We start from the raw sequence: 25,418 nt of genomic DNA, 5'->3' as shown, positions 1-25,418 counted from the left end.
AACCTTCCCAAATGCTAGTCCTCTTCCCTTCTTGGTGCTCCTTCCCTGGGACCATGACTTCAGCAGTCATAGAAATCAGTTCCCCTACACCTTGCTGAACTCAGTGTGCTCATCCAGCGAGATGCCTTGGGAATGAGAGATGGGGAAGCTCCCGGCTGCTAGGAATTGCCCTGTCCATGTTTGGGTCACATGGCCAAAACTTTACTCACTTTCTCCAGCCCCATCTGTGTGCACCAGGGATGGCGCTCCGTGAGGACAGAGGTCTTGGTGTCTAAGGGATTGGGAGTGTCCATCACACCCTTGAAATAGCGTGTATCTGTGGAAAGAGAAAAATTCAAAGTCTTACTTTATGTGGACTCAGCACATTACAATTAACAAAATATGTGCATATCTACAAACTCATTCAATCATCACAACATAGGTATGAGGACTTCCTCATACATATAGGACCTGTATTCCTCTCGGTCATACAGGACCTGTATTCCTCTCGGTCCACAAGTGTGAATTCCAGAGTCTGGCTCTGAGAATCCTTTACTCTTCTCAGTCTCTGGGAACTCCTGCCCACCCTTCAAGCCCTGTGCTGTCACGCCCTTTGCAAATCTTTCTAGATCCCACCCACCAACACCAACACTGTGGTTCTTCTTTCTATATTGCATACCTAACATAGTCTATCCTAATTATCTGTTGATCTTTCTGCATCTGCCCCTAGATTGACCTTCCCAAGAATGGAGATCCTGCTTTGTTTATCTTTGTGTCCCTTGATCAGTCCTAACTCAGTAACTGCACATGGCTGGTACTCAGTAACTGCTTGTTGAGTGAATGAACAAAGGAGTTTCATCATTATCTGCAAGGTGATTCTTCCTGAAACAACTTCTGTAGACTCGTCTCTGTGGGTCAGGTCCTGAGAAATCACAAGGGCTTCCTCCTCTTTTCCCTTACAGCCCTGTGCTGTATCTACAGTTAAGAACTTGAATGTGTCCCAGTTGGGAAGAGGCAGGGTGGATGTGAAATTATGTCTTCCTTACTCTTAAAAAGTGTGGCTTTGCTGCCATGTCCTGGGTCTACATATATCCTGGTTGCCTAAAAAACAAGTCAGCCAAGTTGAAAAGTCTTCCCTTTCATGTTACTCTCCATTATGCAAACTCTGTCTTAAATTTCCCATGCTGCCTGTCCACCCTCTGCCATGCTCCCCGGTTGCTCCTCGGACTCAGGAAGAGCATCACGATCGTGACAACTGGTAGTTACAGAGTTCTGACTCTGTGCCAAGTCCCCTGTTGAGAACTTGAAAGAACTCTTGGAGGGTAAGTTCTGTTATTATGAACACCATTTTTAGGTAAAGAAAATGGATTTTTTAGGCTTGCTCAAGGCCACACAGCGAGTAAGCCACGGAGGCAGGATTTTAGCCTGGAGTTGTTTAATTCAGCATCTGCGGCTTTAATTGCCGTACAGTATTGCGTCGTGGACGTGCATTCCCAGATTTTAGACCCCAGATGTTACCTGCATATTCCGATTCCTTTATAGGCCTGGCTGGCAAAATTTGTATTGATGGCCATGCTTCTACCATGTGACGCTCAGGGTCCTCATAGTCGCCATCCGTGTGGTCTTTCGATCCATCCAGAACTGCCACAGCAAAGTTCCTTTCCTAAGCAGGAGGAAACGGTTGAGTGAGTCAAGGGAAGATTCAGCCATAACAAAGGTGAGGGGCTACAGTGATGTATAGATTCTCTTAGATGAAAACCTGTAAGAATCTGGGCAGTTAAATTCTTATGGTGGGCAGAATCTTAAAGATGTCCTCAAATATTCCCATTCTTGGTTATTCAATCAAAAAATATTCAATAAAAAAAAATCCAAAATCTGGGTACTGCTATGAAGGGACATTAAGGAGGTACTTAAGATTACTCATTGTCTGTCCTTAAAATAGGGATGTTATCCTGGATTACCTGAGTGGTTCAGTGTAATCACATGAGCCTTTCAAAGAAGAAAGGAGATCTATTTGCAGATGACGGCACCTTGCATGTAGAACATTCCAAGGAACACACTAAAAAAATTATTAGAACTAATAAACAATTCAGCAAGGTGTCAGGATACATGGTCAATACACAAATTTGGGTTGTATTTCTATATACCATTAATGAGATCCAAGTCTGAACACTGAGGATGGCATGATGGGGTACCAACCAGCAAGAGATGTAATCCCCATCACAGAAATTCTGGAATCTTCACTTATGTGTTGGGATTTGGATTCAGCATTGTGCTGTTTTCAGCCCAAATGCTAACCTCAATGGTCTTTCATACAGAAAGATCCCTTGTCTCTCTTAAAGTTCCCACTAAGACCCCAGATGGCCATGCTTATGAATAACAGATCCAGTTACAAGAGATTGGCATGCACATCCCGCAGTTTGGCCCTCAGGATTAAGAACTTACATCTTCCTTTTATAAATATAGAAACTGGACATGGTGACTTCTGAAAACCGCAGAGGTCATAGGTGCCATCGATAGGCAGAACCTAGGTCTTCTGCCCCATCCACCTCCTCTAGAATCCAGTGCCGGGTATTAAAATTGTTCTGAGCCTGAGATGAAAGGCAAAGAATCTAGGGCATTCCTTGTGTTGCAACATCCGTAATTTTGACTTTTAACCAGGGAGTGCAATGGCAAACAGTGTGAGCCTGGGCTCAGATCCTGAGTTTTTAAATTCCTTTTTGATTCTATAGAGGGCATTTCACTTCTTCCCAGCCTATCCTAGTCACACTACATGAATTGGGCAGCCCACTAAATCTTTCTTTGGACTCCCAGTTATTTTATAGTCAAAGACTGAAGGCTTAACGTCAAAGTGACCACATTATAGCCTTCACCATATCTGTGTTTTTTTTTGTTGTTGTTGTTTTGCACATAGTAGATTCTTAATATGTGCTTGTTAAATAAGCAAGTACATGAAATAATGGATTTTAACTAGATTTAGTGTGTAATAATGGGTATGCTTTAAAATTTTTCATTGATCCTGTAATTTCCCCAGTTAGAGATAATCTTTATTGGAGGCCACTTCAAATTTATTTTTGAATTAGGTGATACACTACTACAATCACCCAGAGTTATAGAGTGATACTGGCAACCAGAAGCTAAATGAGACAATGCATGTAAAGTTTTGAGCAAAATACCTGATGGTATTGTATATAATACCATATACATATGTAAATATTACTGTGGCTGCTGCTGTGCTGATGACAATTGAAGAAATGCAGAGATAAAGCAAGGTTGCCAATCCTCCCCTAGAGCCTCTCTAATGTTTGTTAAGGACTTGACATGCGCTAGATGCTTTAGGTACGTTATTTTGTTGTATGAACACAGCAGTCTAGGAGGTGGTTTTATTATCGTGGAGGGGCTTGGAATTAGGGGCTTGTGTTTAAGTTCCAGCTCTGCAGGATTCCAGTTCTCTAGTGTATGTGGGCAAGTTGCTTACCAGCTCCAAGCACGACTCTTTTCATCATTGCTCTGCCAAAGCAGTTTGGCACAGGTAAAGACAATGTCCGTGATGGTCCCAATTTCCAGGTGAGCAGGAGTGCCGTGGGGACTCACGAACCCCTGTCTGGAAGGCCTTTTAAGCTTTCCCTGGGCTCTAAGTAACTCTGCTTATTTGATGCAAGAGTACGTCAGTGTTCTCCATGGGAGAGCATAAAGGAGGTGAAGACTATGAGTTTGGCTTTCAGTGTGCTGCCCCTGATTCCTATCGGAGTGCTCCTAAAGGAGACCAAGGCTTAAGTCCTACAAGAACTGAGGCTCAGGCAAGTTATGAAGTTATAAAATTCAAGGGGCTCAGGTCTAAGAGAACAGGGACCAGCACAATGACCCAGGAGTAGGAACAGGATCAAAAGGGGGACCCTGATGACCAACAGAAAAGAGGTTAGGTCACTGAACAAAGCTGGAGTTGGGCCATTGGCATGGTTGCCTGGACGCTGTGCCCCGAGCAACCAGGTGTTACAGCTATGAAACCCTGCCTTCTTGGTCTGGTCTTAGGAGGAAAGCAGGGCTCAGACCAGGAATTCTTGGGTGGGAGACCAGACAGGATTGGTCTGCTTGGGGGCAGCATAGATCCAAGATGGAGTCACCCACTCCTAGATCTAAACTGGATCCACTTTATGACCTTGGGGAGGTAACTTAATCCCTCTGACTCACGTACTTAATCTGTAAATTGGAGATGGCTAAATCTGCTTTATTTGGTTGTTGTTGGAGATTAATTGAGTAAAATGTCCATAAAGGCTCTACTTTGACACCCACCCATGACACCTGCCTGTGGTAGATCCTTTCTCTCTAGTTAATGTCCTGAGTTTCGGTACAGCTGAGTGCCCAGGGCAAAGCTAGCCTGCCAGGAGGGGAACTCCAGGGGTTTTCACAATTGACGTGGCAAAGAGGGGAAGGTGGCTGGGCTGTTCTCCCTCAAAACTGCACACAGAAGTGAGTTCTGACCTGGAGCAACTCCTTTTGGGATTTGGCAGATGGACATTTTGTGCAAGGACATCATTTACATACTATTACAGCAACTACCAAGACTCCGCAGAGTGCAGTTCCTCTGGGAAATCTTGGACCCGCTAGAAGAATCTGAGACAGAGATCTTTAGTCTAATCCCCTTGCTAGACTTTGTGGTGTCAGGACGCAGAGAGACACAAGGGGGAACAGCAACCATCACCCCAGGTCTGTAAAGAATCTACACCAGACCCTGAGAATCTTGCCCCCAGGACTAAATGTAAATATTTTGGTTTATCTCTTTCCAGAATGAGAAAGAGACAGAATTTTATTTTAAATATAATGACTTGCATCTATTTAATAAACCATTATCAACCTACTACTATCAATAGCAGGGGTTTTCTTAACTAAAACTCAGTCTTTTCTGTCCACAAGCCTCCTACTTTATAAAATATTTGTGATTGATTGATTGGTTGATTGATTGGTTATGCGTGTGTGTCCTGGGATGAGGATCTGTAGCTTTAATCTGATTCTAAAGAAGGCTTTCAAACAGTGAAGAACCAATGATCTTAAAGGCAGATTCTCTCTCTCCCTCTCATTTCTCTACTTGTTCCCAATATTATCTATAGATATGCTAGTTAAAACTATTTAAATGATGTACAATTTAACAATAAACCGATATAACATTAGGTAGCTGAGTTCATGTTATAAATTTAAAATTTTCTTTAGTCATTAAAATTCTTATCAATACTCTTAATGGCTTCATCATATGAATACATCATAATCTAGTCAATATTGTTTTCTATTATTGAATATCTAGGATGATTCCAGTGTTTCTCTTTAACTATATTATTATAAAATACAAATGAGTATGTTTACATGTTAATCCAAATTTCAGATTAGTTTCTCAGTTTAAATTCCCAGCCATAGGATTATTGGGCTAAAGAAAGTGGACATTTTTATGTTGATTGGTTATTATGAAATGCCTTTCCAGAAAGTGAGTTCCAATTTAAGATTTCACCATGAGCCTTAGGAAGTGCTTCTCTTGTCTCCCTCTTGCCAGCACCATGTGGTGGTATTTTCATCTTATTTCATCTTTTCAGTGGCCATGTGAGTTAATTTTTGTCTGCATTTCATAGCTGAGGAATTGGAAGACAGTTTTCTTTCTTTTTTTTTTGTCTGTCTATTCATGCCTTATTATCCACTTATTTATTTTTTTCAGTTTAATTGAGAAATAATTGAGATACATCACTATGTAAGTTTAAGGCATACAGCATAATGGTTTGATTTACAGTGTATATTGTGGGAAGACAGGATATACCCAAGAACCGAAATGCAGGTGTCTCTGCTAGGAAATCATGCCATTTGGAAAAGTTTGTTGTTGTTTTTGTTTCTTTTCTAAATTTTGTTTCTTGAAGTTTAAATTTCTTTAAATTCACCCAAGTACCTTGAAAAGAACCACTCACTTTGTAAATGTCAAAGACCGACAAGCGGCTGACTTACATGTTCCAGAAGAGGCTCCTCGATAGCCCGGTACTGGCCTGCGAACAGAAGTGGACCAAGTGTTACTGCAAAACATTGAGGAGAGTGCGGGTGCCTGGGTGGCACAACTGGTTACATGACTGCCTCTTGGTTTCCACTAGGGTCGTGATCTCAGAGGTCGTGGGATCGAGTCCCGCATTCTGTGCAGGGTCTGTTTGGGATTTTCTCTCCCTCTCCCTCTGCCCCTCTGGCTCAGCCTCTCTCTCTCAAATAAATAAATAAATCTTAAAACAAACAAACAAACAAACAAAAAAACAAAACACTTTGAAAAGAGTGACCCTTGTGTTTCTCTGGAAGTTTTGTGCTCATTGCCATTTATTTCTCTTGAAGGAGATCGCCTAAAATGCAGTATGTATGTCCATACTTTTCCTTCTTTTGTTATTATTATTATTATTTATTAACATATAATGCATTATTTGCCCCAGGGGTACAGGTCTGTGAATTATCAGTCTTACACAATTCACAGCACTCACCATAGCACATACCCTCCCCAATGTCCATCACCCAGCCACCCTATCCCTCCCCTGAGCAACCCTCAGTTTGTTTCCTGAGATTAAGAGTCTCTTATGGCTTGTCTCCCCGGTCTCATCTTGTTTCATTTTTTTCATCCCTACCCTCTATGACCCCTCACTCTGCCTCTCAAATTCCTCATATCAGTGAGATCAGTGAGATCTGATTGACCTATTTCGCTTAGCATACTTTTCCTTCTATCTGCTGTTCTCGCAAAGCAAGGGTGATAAAAAAGGAGGCTAGACAATCGTATCCAAACTAGAAAGGCTCGCTCCTTCTATGGAAGGTCAGCATCAGGTTAGAAGGACCCTCGCCTTCTCCCCATCAGATACACCCAGTCATGACTCCCTGGGTGTCTGGGCCCATGAGGAGGTTTACTTGCCCCTCCCCCACCTTCTGGCACAGCACTGCATTTTGCTATAATCAGCTGTATGTCCATCTCCTGGAACAGACTTGAAGTATTTCATGGGCAGGGGGACAGGTCTACTCACTCATCTGTCCCTAGCTCTAGGCCCAGGGCCCAACATTGAACAAACGAGTTTTTTAAAAAAAAAAAAAAGATTTCATTGATTTATTTGAGAAAGAGAGGTAGAGATCAGGAGGGGAGCTGAGGGACAGAGAGAGAGGCAAGTAGAATCCATGCTGAGTGCGGAGCCCGATGTTCAGCTGATCTCATGACCTGGAGATCAGTACCCCAGCCAAAATCCAGAGTCAGACACTTAACCCACTGAGCCACACAGCCGCCCCCTGAACAAATGAGTTCTTGACAGGTGTTTGTTGAGTGAGTGTTGTTCATGTGAGGTCTGTCAATGCCTGGCCCCCTCACTGGGACTTGTTTTATGGAAGATTGCCTGGAGGTTGTCTAGTGCACTCAGTCGATGCCCTGCTTTAAACTCTACCCTCAGATGATGCAGAACCACTGAACTGCTCACATGATCTGCAGGGTTTTTTGCTTCCTCTAGACTTAATTTTCCTAAATTGCATTATAGTGTCATGCTGTTAGTCTGCATGCAGGAACATTATAAACAGAAAATGTTCTTATCACATCCTCTTTATTAGCACATATGTGAGAAGTTTCTAGTGGGTCTCGGGAGCTGTGTGCTTCTCAGCAATTGGTTTGCTTTGATTTAATGGAAAACACTGATTTTACAAGAGATCCTATTTTCCTTCCTCCTTTGGCTGTTCAGAATCTGAGGGCAAATTTCTGGCCTCTGTCCAAGTCACGTAGAGGACCACAGGATGATTCGTATTTCTGCATCTTGTTCTGGCTTCATCATGTTCTTAGGCTTTTGCCCTTCCACCCAGAATTTTTTTACCATACCAAAATATGCAATTAATAGCTGGGGATTTGTGTCAGCATGCCCAAGCCTTGTGTAGACTGTAATGTGTAAATTAATGAAAGTTTGGCTCAGTGGAAACACAGCTCTCTGGAATTTGCTTAGGACCAGTGCATCAGGGACGTGTTAACTAGCCAAAGCTAATTTCCTTGAGATAATGAGCAGGCAAGAGCAGAAGTCTGTCTGCGTCTGCTGCCCAGTCCCAGCCCATCCCGGTGGTAGGACTTGCAGCTACCACTGTCCTGGGGCACTGAAGACACCTTCCCGTCCCAGCACAATCATACCCCTACCTATAGCCCTGGTGGAGAAACCCACAGGTTTTCTGGCCCTTCACAGTAGCAACCTGTACTCTCTCATGAATTGAGTTACATTAATAAGGTCACCCATAGGGACCAGGCGGTCCTTATGTTCTCCTCAGATGTGGTCATTATTCTGACATGGAGAGCTGTAGGGTCTCTTCCTTCACGAGCCTGCAGCCTGAGACTCTCCTGGATCCTCCAAATATGTTTCATGCCACTTCTGAGTCTTTACTTGGGTTGAATCCAGCTGGAGTTCCCACCTCCTCTGTGTTGGTTTCCATAATGCTCGGTGCTGTTTGAGATCCTCCTGGGGCTCCCCTCTCTGACCATTCTAGGTGACCTTAATGTCATGGAATTGTCAGGACAGTTACTTTCTGTCTCACTCACTGGGACAGCTACATAAAATAGGCAGCATTTGATAACTTCTTTGATGGGTATGTACTCAACCCCCCCTTTAAAAGATTTTATTTATTTATTTATTTAGAGAGCACGTGTGCCAGGGAAGGAGCGGAGGGAGAGGGAGCGGATCTCAAGCAGACTCTGCCCTGAACATGGATTCTGACACAGACCTCATGACATGAGCCCAAATCAAGAGGGGGTCATTTAACCAACTGAGCCACACAGGTGCTCCTGTCCTTAGCCGTTCTTTAGGGAAGGAGTTATCTTTATCTGCTGCAGTCCCTATGTTCCTAACAGTGCAGGTTTGGGATATAATTTTAAAAGCATATTTTTAAAACTGTGAATCGGTTCACGTCACTCATGGCCCATGGCACACCCTGTGGAACCTGGATTCTCTGCCGTGGCTCCCAGCCTCCAGCACAGTCTTGTTCCTGGCCCCTCTCTGATCATACGTCTTTCCAGTTTCTTCCTCTCCTTTGAAACTAGCTACCCCAGCTTCTTTTCGAGTCTCTCCAGTACGCCAAGCTCCTTCCACCCCAGAGACCTGCACACACTGTGCCACAGTCCGGAACGTTCTTTCCTTGGCTCTACCTGTGTCTGGGTCCTTTTCATCCATCAGATCATGTCTTAAAAGTCATCTCCCTGGAGGGAGCTTCCCTGACTACCAATCTTAGGTAAAAACGAAGGAGCACCTCTCTAGTCCTGGGCCTCAATACCTCACGTGCCTCGAATGGCTTTGAAGATACCGTGAGGAGATGCACTGAGCCCCATTTTTTTCTCTCTGTGGACCCTTGGCTGGCACACATCTCCCAGTGTCCCTTGTGCCACATGGCCATGGCATGGTGCTCTAGCTGCCAGGACAAGGTGGGTGCATGTGCGTCCCTCCTGGATGACCCACTTGACCCTCTCCTTCTCGTGACCCTCTCGACACTCATCTAGAGAGAGAAGACCCTGAGGTCTTCAGGGATAATGGAAGCCAGTGCGTAAAAGGAGAGTGAATCCCGAATGAGTGTTTAGGGAAAAGACTTCCTTCGTTTCACATTGGATTGTTATGTGAACAAGAAGTAAATCCTTATCTTATTAAACCAGCATCTGTAGTTTATGCATTATGGATGTTAGCTCTTCCAGATTAACATACTTTTTTTTGTTTCCCATTTCAAAAAAACAAAATCAAAAACCAAAAACAAAAAAGTAAGGAAAGAAAGCACAACCAGGCTCACAGTGCAAACCAGTTAGTTTCTGCACAAGCTTCTGTGGTGACGTCCACTCACACTGATGTCTGCGGAGTGCTGACTTAGAAGCTCCAACTCCCTTCCATGAGGGGATGGGCCTTGTTAGATAAAGTTAGAGAGAAGCTCGGACTATCAGCACTTGTAAACACATCCTTGAACGGAAGCTTCTGGAGCCCGATGCTGGTGCATTTTAGTGCCTCTACTGGCACAGCGGTGCTGGCTGTGTCCCCAAGGGCTGGCTCCATGGGATGGTTGCATTTAAAGGAAATCACTGGCTGAAACAGTTCCCAGCAGGTCCCATTAGAGAGTCTTGTTCTCTGGTGCAAGAAGGGAAGTGAAAGTAGGGAGCCTGGAGTGCTTTAGAAGTTCCCCTTTCTCTGGGAAGTGGAGTCAGCGGGCTTTTTGGATGATGGCATTCCCAAACCAGTCAGGTTCCCCAAGCAGACCCAGCTTCTCTTTTCAAAGCAGTCACAAGATTTTGGAGGGTGGGTGGGGGGCGGTGGGGAGAGGTATGGCGAAGGTGAGCATTGGCTCTGGCTCCAGAGGCTGCCAGCTGGTCTTACTCAGCAACATCTGGTGATAAGGGAGAGGCCAGTGGGTCCCAAGGCCCCGTCACTAGAACTCTGTAGAGGAGAAAGCTGTATGTCTCTCAATGTCCACTACCCCCATCCATCCTGGAAGCCCCGACCATCAGCTGCTTATATGGGCACCTAGACCGAGTACTTGCTACAACCCGGTCTTCCTCGTAGTCCTACGTGCCCATGCGTCTAAGTTTTGGTAAATGGAAGAGGTGGGAAATCAATTCAGTTTTCAGGAAACTTTCAGAAGAGAAGTTGTTGTGCACTGTTGATTTCTTCTTTTTCCTCCCTTCTACCTTCCTGCTGCCTAGAGCACAGCTATCACTATTTTAGGCAATGGGATTGAGGCTAATGCAAGGGAGGGAGCAGCATCTCTGAGGAGCTGGGGAACAGAGCTGCCAAACAACCTTGGAGGGCTTACCTCTGGACTTGAGTTACATAGAAGAAAGCAAGTCACGTTTTAAGCCCCTGTGATTTCAGCCTGTACTGTCTAATCTCCTTGAGGAGGTCAGCTTTGGAATTCACCGAAACGGTGGCAGAGCTTCCGAAGAGAAGTCATGAACACATATTTCATGGACGCTGAATGAGAAGTTAGAAATTCTAGGTTCAAAACCTGGCCGTTTCTGGCCACGTGACCTCAGGTAAGCACGTAAGCCTCAGTTAACGGATATCAGCTTGTAGAACGAGAAAAGTTGTGTCTCCCCCAAATAGCAGTTGAGAAATTTAAAGAAATAACTGCTTGGTAGTGTGTCCCCCCAATGAATGGCTGTGTTTCACCTTTCAAGTTCAATGTCATGACCAAATCTTTTCCATTCAATCCAGATTGTGAGTCCTCTGCCTTCTGACCTATATTGGAAACTTGTTCGTTACTGAGTTCTCATTAAAAAAAAAAAAAAAAAAAAAGCAGCGCGTTTTTCAACACTTAGCTCTGTTGGTGTGGCTCTGTCCATTCTCCCCAGTGGTCCGTTGAGCACAACCCGCCTCGCTGTGAGGCTCAGGGATTCAGTGACACGGCTGGTTGACAGCCTCAGCTGAAAGATGAAAAACACTGCTCGCTTCCAGCAGGAACAAGAGTACTGTGGCAGATCTGAGTTCTACCCTGCTGACTTATTCCCTGGAGGGAATCTAACTTCTCTTGGGCTCAGTTTACCTAATCTACACTGTGAGTATTATCAGCATCTGAGAGCTAAATTAGAGACATCTATCAAATGCTTGGCACAAACTAGGGACTCATTATGTTGTTAGTTTCCATTTTCTCTCATTCACAGGTCCTAGGTCTCGTTAATGTCATGGGAGAACCAGTTTTCAAAGTCTGGGCTCCAGACCTAGGGCTCCAGGTTCTTTTCTTTCCCTGTGCTGCCTTCACCAGTGTTTGTCTTTTAGGTACTGCATGGTTTCTGTTGAAATTCAAATAAAATATTCTGAGGTAGTCGTCGTCCAGGGAATTGCAAGCAGCTTCTTAGTGAAGGCAGTCTTCATAGCTTCCTTTTTATTTATTGTTGCTTCAGCCAGTGATTTTCCAAAGACAGCCCTAGCACTACATGAGATGGAATTATCTCAGGAAGGCAAGGACTCGCTAGTCTCACAACAGACCTGTGAAAGCACAGACCTTGGCGTGGGCTTGAGAATACACATTTGTGACTACTGTGATTCTGATACACAACACATTTTAAAGACAGCTCTGAATCGTTGGGTTTACCGATCATGGGCGATTTGAAATTCTGGCTTGTGCTTATGCGAACTGGGGGAACACATTTTCCCAGTATTCAATCACCAACTTTTCACATTGTTTCTGTCCACTGATTTTGCCCATATCTTGCGGGAAAGCCAGCCTCTGCGAAATTAATACAAATGTTGCAATGTCTATAAAGGGCCAGCAGGGGGCATTGGATGCGCATGTATCCCATTCCTGCCTTTCCTCCTCCTACTCTTAAAATCCTTCCTAATTTTTCTTTTGAAAGTGGGAAAAACCACCTTTCAAGACTGCTTTCCTTGGGAAACAAAAAACTAAAACAAAGCAAGTGCCCCTGGACAAAACGAAATTTCTTGTCCATTTAATTGAAATAGCCAATATATGTCTTTATCAGGGTTTTTATTGTATATGGTGCCTTAAGAGAGAAGGGCTATCTTCTTTCATTTCCTTCTTTAATCAGTGGAAGGAGAGAAACTCCTGAGTTTATTTTATGGAAAAACATGGCCCTATTCTCTGTAAATCAGCCTCACAGAAGGTATTGGTATTGACAGATTGTCCAAGTTTGGACATGTGTTTGGTGTTTGTCTTTTCCAGGCCTGGAATGAATATATATATAGTATATATTATGAATGTATATATGTTATGTAATATGTATTTTTATATATATATATAATGTTTAGCATATAAAATATATGCTACTGTAGAAAATGATAAGATATAGCTGAGGAAAAAAGAAGGAGATAAAAATTACTATAAAGTCCCTCTACCAAGACACACACTAAAAATATTTGATTGTAGCCTGATCACTCCCACACACACATGCACACATGATATAACCTCTGTAGGTCTGAGCACACTGTGTTCTTGCCTGCTTTGTCATAGAATAGCAGAAGAAAACATATCCATGTCACTAAATATGCCTCAGTGTCATCTTTTTAATGGCTATATAGTATTCCCTCCTACTGGAGCCCCACCATATGTTCAATTAATCCCATGGTAAAAAATCGCAAGCAACTTAAAAATATCTAGAAATGTTATAAATATCGTGGCAAACAGCCTGCTATGCGAATCCCAAGCATCCTTAATTATATCAGCTCTGTTATATTTTAATAGATATCTGCTCTGGTTCATAAAGGTGCATAGACTGGGGTGGTGTGATTTGTCGTTAATATTTTTAGCAGAATATAGATTCCAGTGGGTATGGGCAGGCCTGGGCAGCTTTATCTCAATCATTTTTCTTGGGATTTTGATTTGTTTTTGTCCACGTCCACACCCCGCCCCCCCACCTCACCCCAGCTTCTGTCTCTTGAATGTTGTTAATTAAATGGAATACCCACCTGTCAGTTTTTCTCTGTCTTTAGGAGCATGGAGAAGGAGCGAAGGGGGAGGGGTATGGGTCATGTGGTTTATAACTCACCAGCCCCTGTGTCAGATTGGCAATTTCCTTTGCAGGGACCATCCCCTTTGGAAGGGTCTAGAGTACCCCCAGGACTCTAAGTGGGTGGTGGGAAGGGGTGAGAGGTAGCGAGCTGATGGAGGGAGGTGTATTTGGGATAAAAGACTTTGGTATAGTTTGGAAGTGTCTACCTTGAGAGAAAGCAATCTTTGTTAGCAAAGGACTGGGAAGCTTACTAAAAGCATTTTCTCTAAGAGGGATTAGAGCTGGGTGCTTGTTTCTTATCTATATTCATACTTGCAGTTCGGACTTTTCTTTTCTCCCCTCCTCGTGGCTCTTTGGGACATGCTCCAGCATGCACCATATGAACCTTGGAGCTCACTGGTAGGTTGCATCACTTCCTATGATTTTATCCCTTCTTTGCACACTTCTTGTCTATTTCTCACTTTATTCTGTTTCTTTGCAGCCATCATTTGTGGCCACCAGCTTTCTAGGGACTTTCTATTGGACTTTACCTGAAACAATAATGCTCCAAGATGAATATTATGTACTTTTACTCAAACTTTAAAGGGATTCAGAACTAGGCTCTGAAAAGAGATGCAAGAGAAGCATAAAATGAATCAATCATCTGCGTAACACATATTTTTTGGGGGAAGCCATTATATAGAGTTCAGTTGTACGAACACTAAGGAATGGCCACAACCCTGACGTTTAGGCAGACTTTCACCCATTTTCCAGATGAAGGAACTTGAGCCCAAAGGACCTATGCTTCACAGCTTAAAAGTGGGGAGCTAGGGTTCCCTGTCAGAGCTCATGGAAGTCACAGGCCAGGCTGCACTCCAGGAGCAACCAGAGGGAGAGACCATCAGTGGCTAATGCCAGTTGGAACAGGCCAATAGTTTCATTGAAAGAAAAGCAGAAAAGAATGGAAGGAAGAGTAACAGAGCCATGCTGACTTTCCCACTACTTAGGCGACAGAGGGCTCCTGACTCACCGGTGGCATTGTGGATTGGAGGCCATGACCTAGGGCAGGAAAGAGAACCAAGGTCAGTGTTAGCGGCATGCGGGCCACATACCTTCCCCAGAGGAGTGGCAACCATCACAGACATTCGATCAACCTACGGAACAATTTCCTCATTTTCTTATTGTTCTAGATCCAAAACAACATCTTGTTATAGAGAATCCAGAAAATAGAAAAATGCACAGAGAAGAAAATAACAGTGCCTCAGGTAATATTTTGGCAAGTCTGCTATACCTACGCACACGTGTTAATAAGGGTATGTGTGTGTAAACATACAGGTGTATAAAAGTAGCACAGGAATTTATGGGCTGCTGATGTTAAAAATGCATTATCTATCTTTAGCTGTTATTCTAAGACATGATATTTATTTGGACATTTATTTGGTGATTTTTATTTGGTGATATTTATTTGGTGATTTTATTTTTATTTGGTGATATTTATTTGGTGATTTTTGGAGGGGACATTTAGGTTCTTTCTAGTTTTTATTATGGTGAATGATCTTGCAGGGAATATCCATGCTTGCATTTCTCATCTAATCCCTGAAATATTCCCATGGAGAGACTCCACCAAGTGCAGTGAAGAGGTCAAACAATGGGGGTCATCCACGCCCCTCGCCATAGATCACTCAGTTGCTCTCCACGTGGGTTGGATCAATGGAGATGCTAATCCACAGAGCTGGAAGAGACCGTCTCGCTGGATCTCACCACCCTTAAATCCATCCTTTAAAATGATCCTGCCTACTTGGCACCTGATTCCTTATTTTACCTGTTTTACTTCCTAGCTGCCTAGTAAGACTGAATTATTGTTATTATGTTCCAAGTGGTTTTAGTGGATTTTTTCTGCTGTGAGTTACCTGTACATGTGCTTGTCCATTTTCTAGTAGGGTCTTTTCTTGGCTGCCACATTCACATTGGACAGGGTGCCTTTGGAAGCACCTTTTGGTTAGATTTTGGGCGAAGATCTGAAAAACTCTGGGGCGACAGAAGGCTCTGGAGGGTGCTGCTTCTGAGCCAACTTGTTTGTGCCTTTAATAATCCTGGGCCCCATGCAGCACCTATCCTCCGAGGCTCTCAAAGTACGTCACAGGGGCAATTAACTGAGCATCGCAACACACACCAGGTGTAAATATTTATGAGGCCTGGGTGGTGGCTGGGACATCGGGCACTGAATAGTTAAGCTGGGAGACAAGAGTAACCAGGAGACCACAGCCCTCCGCCCTTGAGTCTGGCTTCCTGTTTGCCCTTCGTCCTCTGCCGTTCTAATACTCGGAGTGGCCCTGTGGGGTGGTTAATGCTGTCCTGAGTTTACAGATGAGGAAATGGGAGGTTCAGAGAGCTCCCCAACTTGCCCAGTCCCACAGAGAGTGAGGGGCCTGACACCAGACTGTTGGATCCCCCTGTCCTCGCCGCCTCCCTGACCCCAGGCCCCAGATGGTGGAGAGCCCAAAAGCAGTGTGCAGCTGTGGTCTCGGAGCCCTTGTGGTTAGCTCTTGGCATCCTTTCAAGCAGCCCGACAGTCTGCAGAAATCAACAGTAAACCAGCCAGGAAAGGGCAGATCACTTATCTAGGGCCTCGGAGCTTTCTCTTGACACTTTGAACGCATGGGCTCTTCCTTGACATCTTTGTCTTAGATCAAGGCCTCCGAAGGTTCCCCAGACCTGCCACTCATGACATGGGGAATGTAAATGATATGCTTTCGCGACTGTGCACAGCGCGCTTGATGGGAGTGTGGCAAGCCAGGCCCTTGCCCGGAAGCATCACACCTAGCACAGGCAGCGTCCCGGGCCCAGGGGTGAAGAAGAGGATGCCAGTCTCCTCGGGGAGCCTAGCAAGAGCTTGGACTTTTAAGTTAGGATTCTGTCCTTCTGACCTTGGCTTCACCTGGGTTTTGGAATCAAAGACTGTCAAAGCTAAAAAGCACATCGGAGGCAATGTTGTCCAATTTGTTGTTCCAAGTTTCAGACCCTCAAAGGTAGACCTGGGGGTCTTCTGACACCTATGAAGAGTGGAGCTTGTCTGGCACTGAGCGAGGCTCTGCTCCGGCTGGCTGGCTTTCCTCACTTTGCAGGTGCAGCTCAAGTTCGGAAGAGGTTAAGTGAAATGGCCCAGCAAGCAATCGGCGGGGCCAGGAGTTGTCCCACCACCCTTATTATTTCCAAGCCTATAGCAGCCAGTAGACCGCCCAGCACTCTGTGCTTGGGAGCTTCCTCCTGATTGTCCAGGCTTCTCTGATCCACTCTCTCTCTTGGCGGGGTCCCCAAGCGATGGGGCTCATTCATATGTCATATCCTCTGGGATTCTGCACCCCAGGGCCCTCTGTGCGTCAGTACAAGCCAAATGAATTAGCAGAGGAAGCATCAGCAGAGCCGGGAGCAGCGTTGTTATTCCAGCTGAGCCCAGAAAGGGGAGAGGGAGAGGAGGAAGCCTGGAACTGTCCTCGGAGGGCCTGGGAAGGAGGGGACCCCAGAGGGGACCTGCACTCCACAGTTATGTCTGGTTGGAGTGCAGACTGGCAGCTGACAGACAGGCTACCTGAAAAGGCTCCTGTGTTAATGCTCTTTGCAGTTGGACAGCCCAGGGTGATGAGCAAAAGAGGCTGCTGGCAAACTTCATGGAGATCCGATGTGTTCTTTACGCTCAAGAAAGCCCCACAGGTTTGTTAGCAAGCTGCCTCTTGCCAGGGAATTACAAGGATGCTCCTTGGCTCCCTTGCATCAACGGCATCCATAACATGGCCACATGTGGACGGGCCACGGCTGGACAGGGGGATGGCACGGCAGCCACCCCTCTGCTTTTCCCACTCCGTGCTCCTTCCACCTCTGGGCCTCTGGGCAACCTGCCTTCCTTTGCATCTCTGGCTTGTGCAGGCAGGTGTCCACATTGCGGTGGGGGGAGTTTACAGAATATAAAATGAACAAGACTGACCTCTGGCAGTTTGTGGTTTTCAATATTTAAGCCTTATTACAAATAAAGAATTTCAATTTCTGAATTATCTTTAATTTTTAATACTTCTTAATAATTTAATAGGCTTAATAATTTTTAACCTGGAAAGGGCACTAAATTAAACCCATCCCTCCTTTCCTCCCCTTGCCTTCTGGGAGAACTGGATCTGATTGGGAGAACTGGATCTGATTGGGTAGGCGGGGTGCACTTGCGTCTTACTTTTCCATGGGAACAAAGTTTGGGTGGTGTTGTTTTTCCTGTCCCATAGAGACAACATTGGGTCCTGTCTCCAGGGTCAAGTTCCTGGTGTGGAGATAATTCCTCATCGCCCCTTCGAGTGTGACGCGTATGGTCCCCTCTGGGTCTCCCCAGGCACCCATTGCTGGAGCAGAATGCACAACAAGCCCCCTGGGAGATGGTCAGTGTAATTTCACCTGCCAGCCCACACCCTGTCCCAAGCCTCCAAGATTAACTGGTTCAGCGCCACATCTTACCTTAAGCACCATCTTGGACATTAAGAGGGTTCTTTAGACTAAAATTCTAATTTTTGTCAGACAACTGAGAAGAGTTGCTAAACTCACTTTTAATACAGTCTAAGGAGCAATGAAGGTGACTCTGAAGTTCTAAATTCATTGCCTTCCTCCCTCTGTTTGGATGCCTGCACCATGCTGGTAAAGGGTGAGCCTAATGTAAATCATTTCAGCAAACCTCCTGGCAACTCTTGGTGGACGGGAATCTTGATCTCAGTGTTAGGGCTAACTACCAGAACTGGCCCTTTCATTTTGGGGCTGGGTTGGCTGAGGCCCAGGTTACCCCTCCCCCCAGGGTACAGCCAGTCTGTAGGTAGGGTACACCCTCCTTCCTCTCCAGCACTGGAGGGAGTTACAGGTCGGCATGAGGGTGCTGGTGGAGCTGAGTGTGGAAAGGCATGGTGCGCTCATGCCCCGGAAGTGAGGAACCAGCAGGGGAGCACTAGAAGGCCCGCGTGGTCCTGGAAGCAGGTGGAATTGGGTGAGATGCTGGGTAAAGCCTGCTCAGAGCTGCATCACAGAAAGGCCATGTGGGTGTGCAGCAGTCTCAGTGAGAGTGAGCACCAGCCTCGGCAGTGGGCATTTTCCCAACTTCCCGTGTGGCCGTCAGAGCCCTTCTCTGCTCATGTGGTGCTTCTCCAGTGGAACTCACACCCCTATAAGCAGAACAGAGTACAGCTTGATTTCTCAAACTCCCTTCCTCAGGGCCCCAGTCCCTAAAAGAGAGACCAGGCACTGAATACAGAACATGCCTGGAACGTATCATGTACTCACAATCGTGTGGCCAAGTAAGCATGCGTGAGAGCACTGACGAGGGAATGAATGCAGGGTACAGGTGCACAGGCAAGCAGAGACTAGAGGGCGTCGCAAGAGTAGAGCAGCTTAGAGATGCATGGTCAGCCATGTCTGGGTCTCTATGTGGACCCACCTGCCCTGGCAAGGGCTGGCAGAGAGTCCACTACACGGGACGAACCTGCTCCACGCGTGGACACACATCCCACATAAACCCCTCTGGAACTGGTTTGCATTTTCGTTACGGATCCCAGACTGGAGAACCACTCCCAATACCCAAAACACATTACTTTGCAGTAGATGAAACTCACACCAAGGTGGCCTCAAGTCAATGCTCATATTTAAGTAGTGAAAGAATGGACTCATTCTTGGTTAAAGGAATGCTTGATTAGTTTCAAGAATCCTCCTCTTTTCTATCTTATTTTTTACAAAACAAAACACATATTTGGGCCATGCCTGTCCCTGGAAGGATCCTAGGGAAAAGTCTGGAGATGTGAATGCTCACACCTTCCAGGACCTTTCAGGCTCGGGGACCCCTGCCCCCTCACCCCCTTAGGATCCCTCTGAGGCCTGCGAACCTCCCTCTACTGTTTGCCCTCCTAACACACTAGGAGAGTCCAAAGGGAGTATGGAGTTATGAATTTCCAATTTAAATCTCATTGTTAAAACTTGTGTTTTTTCTTTCCTTGACAAGGACAGAACGCAGTATCCCTCTTGTGTGGGCTCTCCAAGTCCCTGACAAATACTGAAGGGTGAAAACAACCATATCTGGCATTTGGATAGGTTACACTGCAGAGAACCAGGGCTGTGGCTGCATGGCAGGCCCTGTGTGCCCGGTTTATCTCTGGCGCCCCTCCAGCTGGTGGACGAGTCCTAAGTCCATGGCCTTGACCCTTTCCCCTGGTGTCCCTGACTTGTTCTGTCTTCTTTCTGTGTCCTTCAATCCTTTTCTTCTGGTAAAAAGTTCCTTCTACCACCTATTCAAGTGTCTAGTATGTGCCAGGCCGCGGGCATCGTACGATCCAACGGCCTCCTGGTGGGTCCTTCCAGCCCTTCTTCCTCCCGTCCCTTCAGCCATGTTTCGTGAGCATCTACCTTGGGGAGCTCCCAGGGACCAGGCACCGCACAGTAGTCCACACACCCTCTGTGAAAGCATGTTGGGCCCTCTGTAAAGCCCTCAGCCGGCCATGTTTTAGAAAAATACCTCCCTTTCTGCCCAGCGAGGAGGGCCAGAGGGAGTGGTATTCTTTCGGATCTGTCACTGCCGTGGATGCTCAGGGTCGCTGCAGAGGTGTAGGGTGAAAGCAGAGCGGTCAAGAGCAACAAGCAGGAGGGAACCCTGACACTGGGTCTGTCTCCTGGGGGAGGGCTGCCTGCTGCGAGTGTCCTGCAGGGGGCCTCCTAGCATAGGAACAGGGCTGCTGCATCTGAAGGGTCAGGGCTGGCTCTCCTAGCCCTGAGGAATTACAGCCACCAACCTCTGGGGAATTAACTATTACGGCTCAGGTATTCCTGGCAAAAGGGAACACATGGATAGTCAATGAGGAGAGGGGATTGGGAGCATTGAAGTGTGGGACGCATGAGTGACAGTGATAACTAGAGTGCTGTCGTCGGGAATGGGAAGAGTCTCCACTTGCAGAGTGTGAAGGCATGGCTGGGAAACTTGTGGGCAAGCCCTTAGTCTCCCTGACCGTTAGTGCCCCCAGTGTCCCCTGGAGGTCCCCCGGGGCCTGCGTCTGTTTCTATCACTGCACGTGGCACAGTGTCCTGTGATCAGCCTTGACTTTCCCCCCACCAGAGACTGAGCATCTAGATGGCAAGGGCTACGTCTTCATCTCTGCATTTCCATGTCCCCAGTGCACTGAACTCTCCCACCTTCCTCCTACCCTCCCAGCCTCCTTCTTGCATCTTCTTCTCTTCTTCCCATTTCCTGGAGATAGTGCATAGGGGAAGAGTAAGTGCTGGGCCCAGAGGCCTCCTAATCCTGTTCCTAAGCTGCACTCCAGGTAGCGATGATAAAGTCGAGGTTCTCAAACTTGAACGGGCAACAGGTTCACCAGGAGGGCTTGTTGAAACACAGAGGCCTGGGCTCCCACACCTGAGTTTCTGATTCCGGAGGTCAGGGCCTGAGGATCTGCATTTCTACAGAGTTCCCAGGTGATGTGATGGATGCTGGTCCAGGGCCACACTCCAGGACCTGCCGCTGTGAGGCTGTGTCATGGATGTGGACGTTCTTCTCAGGGGGCCCATGCACATGCTTCTTCTTCATGTCAGTCTTGACATGAGCCGAATGGATACTCCCAGGAACAGAAAGCGAAATCCATATGACTATGCCGACAAAGCAGAAAGTTGGGGTCACCTAGAACCCAGAAATGGCACTTGACTTGAAGTGAGACTGAATCCAAATCCAGCTGTCACCAGTGACCAGCTCTGTGACTGACCACAAATGGAACCTCTCTCAGACTCTCTTTCTCGACTATAAGATGGGATTTGGAATAACTACTTCAGATCAGTACTGCGAGGATTAAATGCCAAAATTCCTTTCGTGGTGGCTGGTGCACGTTAGGCACTTAACTACGAATTTGAGTTTGGACTCGATAGTGAAACATCAATCAGTATCTTTCCATTTTCTGTACACTTGGGGACACAGTACAGAACAGGAGTGGATACTGGGGATTCAGCTCGATGAATTTTATGGGGAGTTCTAGGATGTGTTCGTATCACCAGTGTGGAGGCGTCGTGGGCACTGGATGTGGATGGGCTCCTGTGTTTTTCTTGGATCATCTTTTGGACCCCATCAGATGGGTGGGGCCCCGGCACTCAGCATCTGCGTGGGCATCTTCTGTGGTCCGGAGGCGCATGCATGTTTGAGTGTGTGTGTGTGGGGGGGGAGGTGTGTGGGGAGGGAGGCTGGGGGACAGCCCTCTGCACCTGTCGCAGGAACTGACCCCTCACCTAACTAAGGGCTGGCAGTATTGAGGGCAGCCGCATGGAGTGCCAAGTCTGTTTTAGATACCAGTAACGACTGGAAAAGCAACTGGCTCATCAGCCTTGGGGAAGTTACTGATCCTGGGCATGCCTTCTGTCCTATAAAAAGGAGACTAATAACACTTGGACTGTGGGAATCCAGGGAGACAGCACCTATTAAACTCTTAAAATGGTGCCCAGCACATGGTCACATGATAGTCACACGACCACTCAGCGACCATTAGCTACTGTTATTTATTGAGAACCTACTATATTCTAGGCACGCTGCAGGGGTCCCCCATTTATTTCCCCCACACAGGCACTGCTTTATGTACAGGGGTCAGTGGGGGACAAGATGGCCTACCCATTCGCTTTCAAATAGCCTTTCTAAAGTATATGAGGCGCTGATAGGAAATGGGCTTGTCAGACTGAGTCGCTCCGGGAGGGAGCGGGTCTGCTCCCGATGCCCCAGGGGTCTGCCCTGCTTGCCCCCAGCACCTTTCTTCTCTCTTCCCTGCCAAATGCTGATAATTGTCATTTGTACAGAGAATGAATTAATCGGTTTAATAGTTTGTGATGTATGACAGTAGACCCAAATATGTAGTTTTCAGACATTTTGATTTAATTTATATATCTCAAATATGAATTTATACTCACATAATACTTTCATTATAAAATACGCAGTGGTACAGAGATTTGTATGCATATGGGATTTTTTTTTTTAAATTTAGGTTTATAAATGGTTTGGAACAGGTTGCAGAAGCATCGTCTGTTGCTCTTTTTAATATATCTTGAGCATGCTATGACACATCCTGAAATAATTTGCTGCGGAAAAAAGCACTGCTCTTTCTTTTTCTCTCTCTCTCTTTTTCAAATGTAGCTGTAAATATTACTTTGATGTATGTGATTGCTGCAACCATCTTCATTTGAAGGAAGACTTCTAACCCTTCCAGCTCCCATCTCTTGCTATTGTCAAGAAATAAGAAAAACTGACTTAAAATGCATTATTCAAATGTATTTAATGTAAACATTGAACAAGTCTGAGCATAGCCACAAATTTTCCTTTGCTTAATGTGGTTTTGACAATATTTCAAATATTCTGTTTTACAGGCATTCATTTACTAGTCTTAGGGAAAATAGTTCTTCAAGTAAATCTTAGGGTGCTAAGAATGCCTGGGTGCCTGGCACATAGTAGGAACTGAATGGGTGTTTGGCAGTTGACTCGGTTGAAGTGTGTTGGGATGCAAGGCGTGGTATAACATATGGAGACCCTTGTGGGCTTCTGGGCAGAGAGGCTGCTCAGGCAGGGCTCAGTGAGGGAGCTCTGCTGGGGCTCAGGGAGACCAACCCTCTCTGGGCATCAGGGTGTTGCCCAGGGTCTGGCTGCTGGGCAATGGCTGACCTGGATTGGCTTCAGGATTGGAATCTTGTCCTTTCACGAAATTAGCCCCTATTCTGAGCTTTTAGACTCAATTCTGAGTCCCTTGGAGGTAGGACTTTGTCTTTCATCTCTCATATTCTCTAGCCTGTGCAAGTCTTAATGCCATGACTGCTTAGTAAGTGTTTGCTCAGCTGGAGGACAAAGAGAAAAACACACACAGGTACATGGCTTCCTCTATTCTCCTCATGCATGAGAGCTGGTGGTGGGCTCATGGCCTGATGCATTTATGATCCATCATTTAAATCACTCATGAGCTGGGAATGGAAGTTTCCATCTTAGTGGCTGTCTCCTGGGTTGTTTGGACCACTGGTGGGTGGTGGAAGTAGCCCTCATGGGAAATTCTGCAGATACTGCAGGGCTTCTCAACCTCTCCCTGCATCACCCATGTGCTGGTACTTCAACCCACATGAGTTTCTTTTCCTCCTGAATCTTGGTCTCCATGTGATCTCTAAGACCACTGGCAGCAATAAAATTCTATCACATTAACCTGGTGTGTGTGTGTGCGTGTGCACACGTGCGTGTGTGAGTGTATGGTGGTCAGCTGATTTGCCACAGACGCTACGTTTTCACTCCTCTATTAATAAACAAGGAAATATTCTGACCTATTTTTTGGCAGACAGAGGTTCTGGAATTTCAAATCACTGGATCCTTCTTTTGTTGTCCTTCTGTTGCCCCTGGGATGAAGGAAAATAGATTACAGTCAGGAAATAGCAAGAAGCTAGGGGAAAAAATTAATTAAGTGCATTCATTCATAGAAACAGCCACCCAGTCAGATTTAAGTAATGAATGTCTCACACATAATTCCAAATCTCTCTTTGCATTTCCATTGGGATTAAAAAAATCCATGTTTAAAGTAATTTAATTACTTTACAATATACATCTTTTAAATGTAAGAGCTTTATTTTACAAGGAGCGGTAGTGTGGGGTGAAGAAGCACCCCAGTCAGGATGAGAATGTGGGCTGCTGTCCCACATCAGCAGGCTCAGGCTGGCACCCTCCCCAAGCTGCGCGAGTCCCTGTGACATTGTTCTGTAAAATGAAGCACACCTTCACCATGTGATTGATGGGAGGCTGTCAAAGAGAGACAGGGCCTGTGGGTCAAAGAATGTTCTAGATGCTTCCTCTGTTAGTCGAATTTGACCCCACGCTAGCAGACATCATCCAATGTAGGAAGGAAGATTACTTAGCAATAGCAATTCAGATTCAAATAATATTTATTGGAATTCTATATAACTTAGAAACTTTGCTATAGCATTTACTGTGAAAAGATTAAATTATTTTAAATTGAGTCAATCTGTTCACACTCACTGTCGTAAACCATCACTATTATGTGTCCTCGTTCGTTCAATTACCCACGTTTGAGATACTTCCATTTCTTTTGCAGGTATTTTGTGAATGTTAGCAGACATTTATTGATAATGGTTTCCTCCACAAATGCTCCTCGATAGCTGCCTCATTAGCTCGGCTGACCTTCTTGTCCTCCTGGTTTCCTCCGCATGGGACAAACCTGCTTCTTCCGGGTCCCTGGACTTTCTCTGCCCTAACCCCCAGGACTCTTTCAGGTATTGTTTATTGTCTCTCTTCTCACTCCTACTTCTGAGCTCAGCACAGGTGCCCAGTCCTCAGAGGAACCTTCCCTGCCCTCTGAGACAGGATCCTTCATAGCATGTGTCCGAGTTGTAATTTTCCTTTGGTCTTAAGCTGTAGCTTGTGATCATGTCTGCTAAGCTAGCTCAACGACATGCCTGTGAGGGCAGAGATGTGCAGACTGTGCTTCTGTAGGGTGGGGGTCAGCTCCTGGCCTACAGTGGGCCCTCAGTGGGCAGCCTGTGCATGCAGGAGTCAAGGACTCCGGGAAATGCCTATCAGCGACTGGGCTGTCCATCTTGAATTTTGTGTGCAGCCTATAGGCTGTGAAGTGATAAATAAAAAATTTAGTGAGGGGCACTGTGGTGGTTCAGTCATTTAAGCATCCAGTCTCAGGTCATGATCTGAGTCGTGGGGATCGAGCCCTGCGTAGGGCTCTATGCTCGGTGTGGAGCCTGCTTAAGATCCTCTGTCTCTCCATTTACTTCTCCTTCCCTCTTCCTTTTCCCCTCCCCCTGTTGTCTCTCTGAAATAGATAAATAAATGTTTAAAAAAAAATTTAGTGTGGGGCTCCTGAGTGGCTCAGTCAGTTAAACATTCAACTCTTAGTTTCAGCTCAGGTCATGATCTCAGGGGTTTCGTGCTCAGCAGGGAGTCTATTTTAAGGTTTCTTTTTCTCCCGCTCCCTCTGCC

At 45.9% G+C, this 25,418-nt stretch overlaps 1 protein-coding gene across 2 annotated transcripts in view; it reads right to left on the bottom strand.

Moving 5' to 3' along the window:
- The window catches only part of CLNK (cytokine dependent hematopoietic cell linker), a 168,869-nt gene that overhangs the window by 60,101 nt on the left and 83,350 nt on the right, over window positions 1-25,418 (bottom strand). For both annotated transcript variants that reach the window (XM_045984963.1, XM_045984972.1), the window contains exons 3-7: window positions 23,741-23,812; window positions 14,439-14,467; window positions 5,962-5,999; window positions 1,498-1,642; window positions 210-316 (exon numbers count right to left, since the gene is read on the bottom strand). In XM_045984963.1, coding sequence (XP_045840919.1) covers window positions 210-316; window positions 1,498-1,642; window positions 5,962-5,999; window positions 14,439-14,467; window positions 23,741-23,812 — 391 coding nt within the window. The remainder of the gene's footprint in view (window positions 1-209; window positions 317-1,497; window positions 1,643-5,961; window positions 6,000-14,438; window positions 14,468-23,740; window positions 23,813-25,418) is intronic.

This window comes from Meles meles, chromosome 2 (genome assembly GCF_922984935.1).
Source record: "Meles meles chromosome 2, mMelMel3.1 paternal haplotype, whole genome shotgun sequence".
NCBI classification, from domain to species: domain Eukaryota; kingdom Metazoa; phylum Chordata; class Mammalia; order Carnivora; family Mustelidae; genus Meles; species Meles meles.
This window is presented reverse-complemented; position numbering and strand designations above follow the sequence as displayed.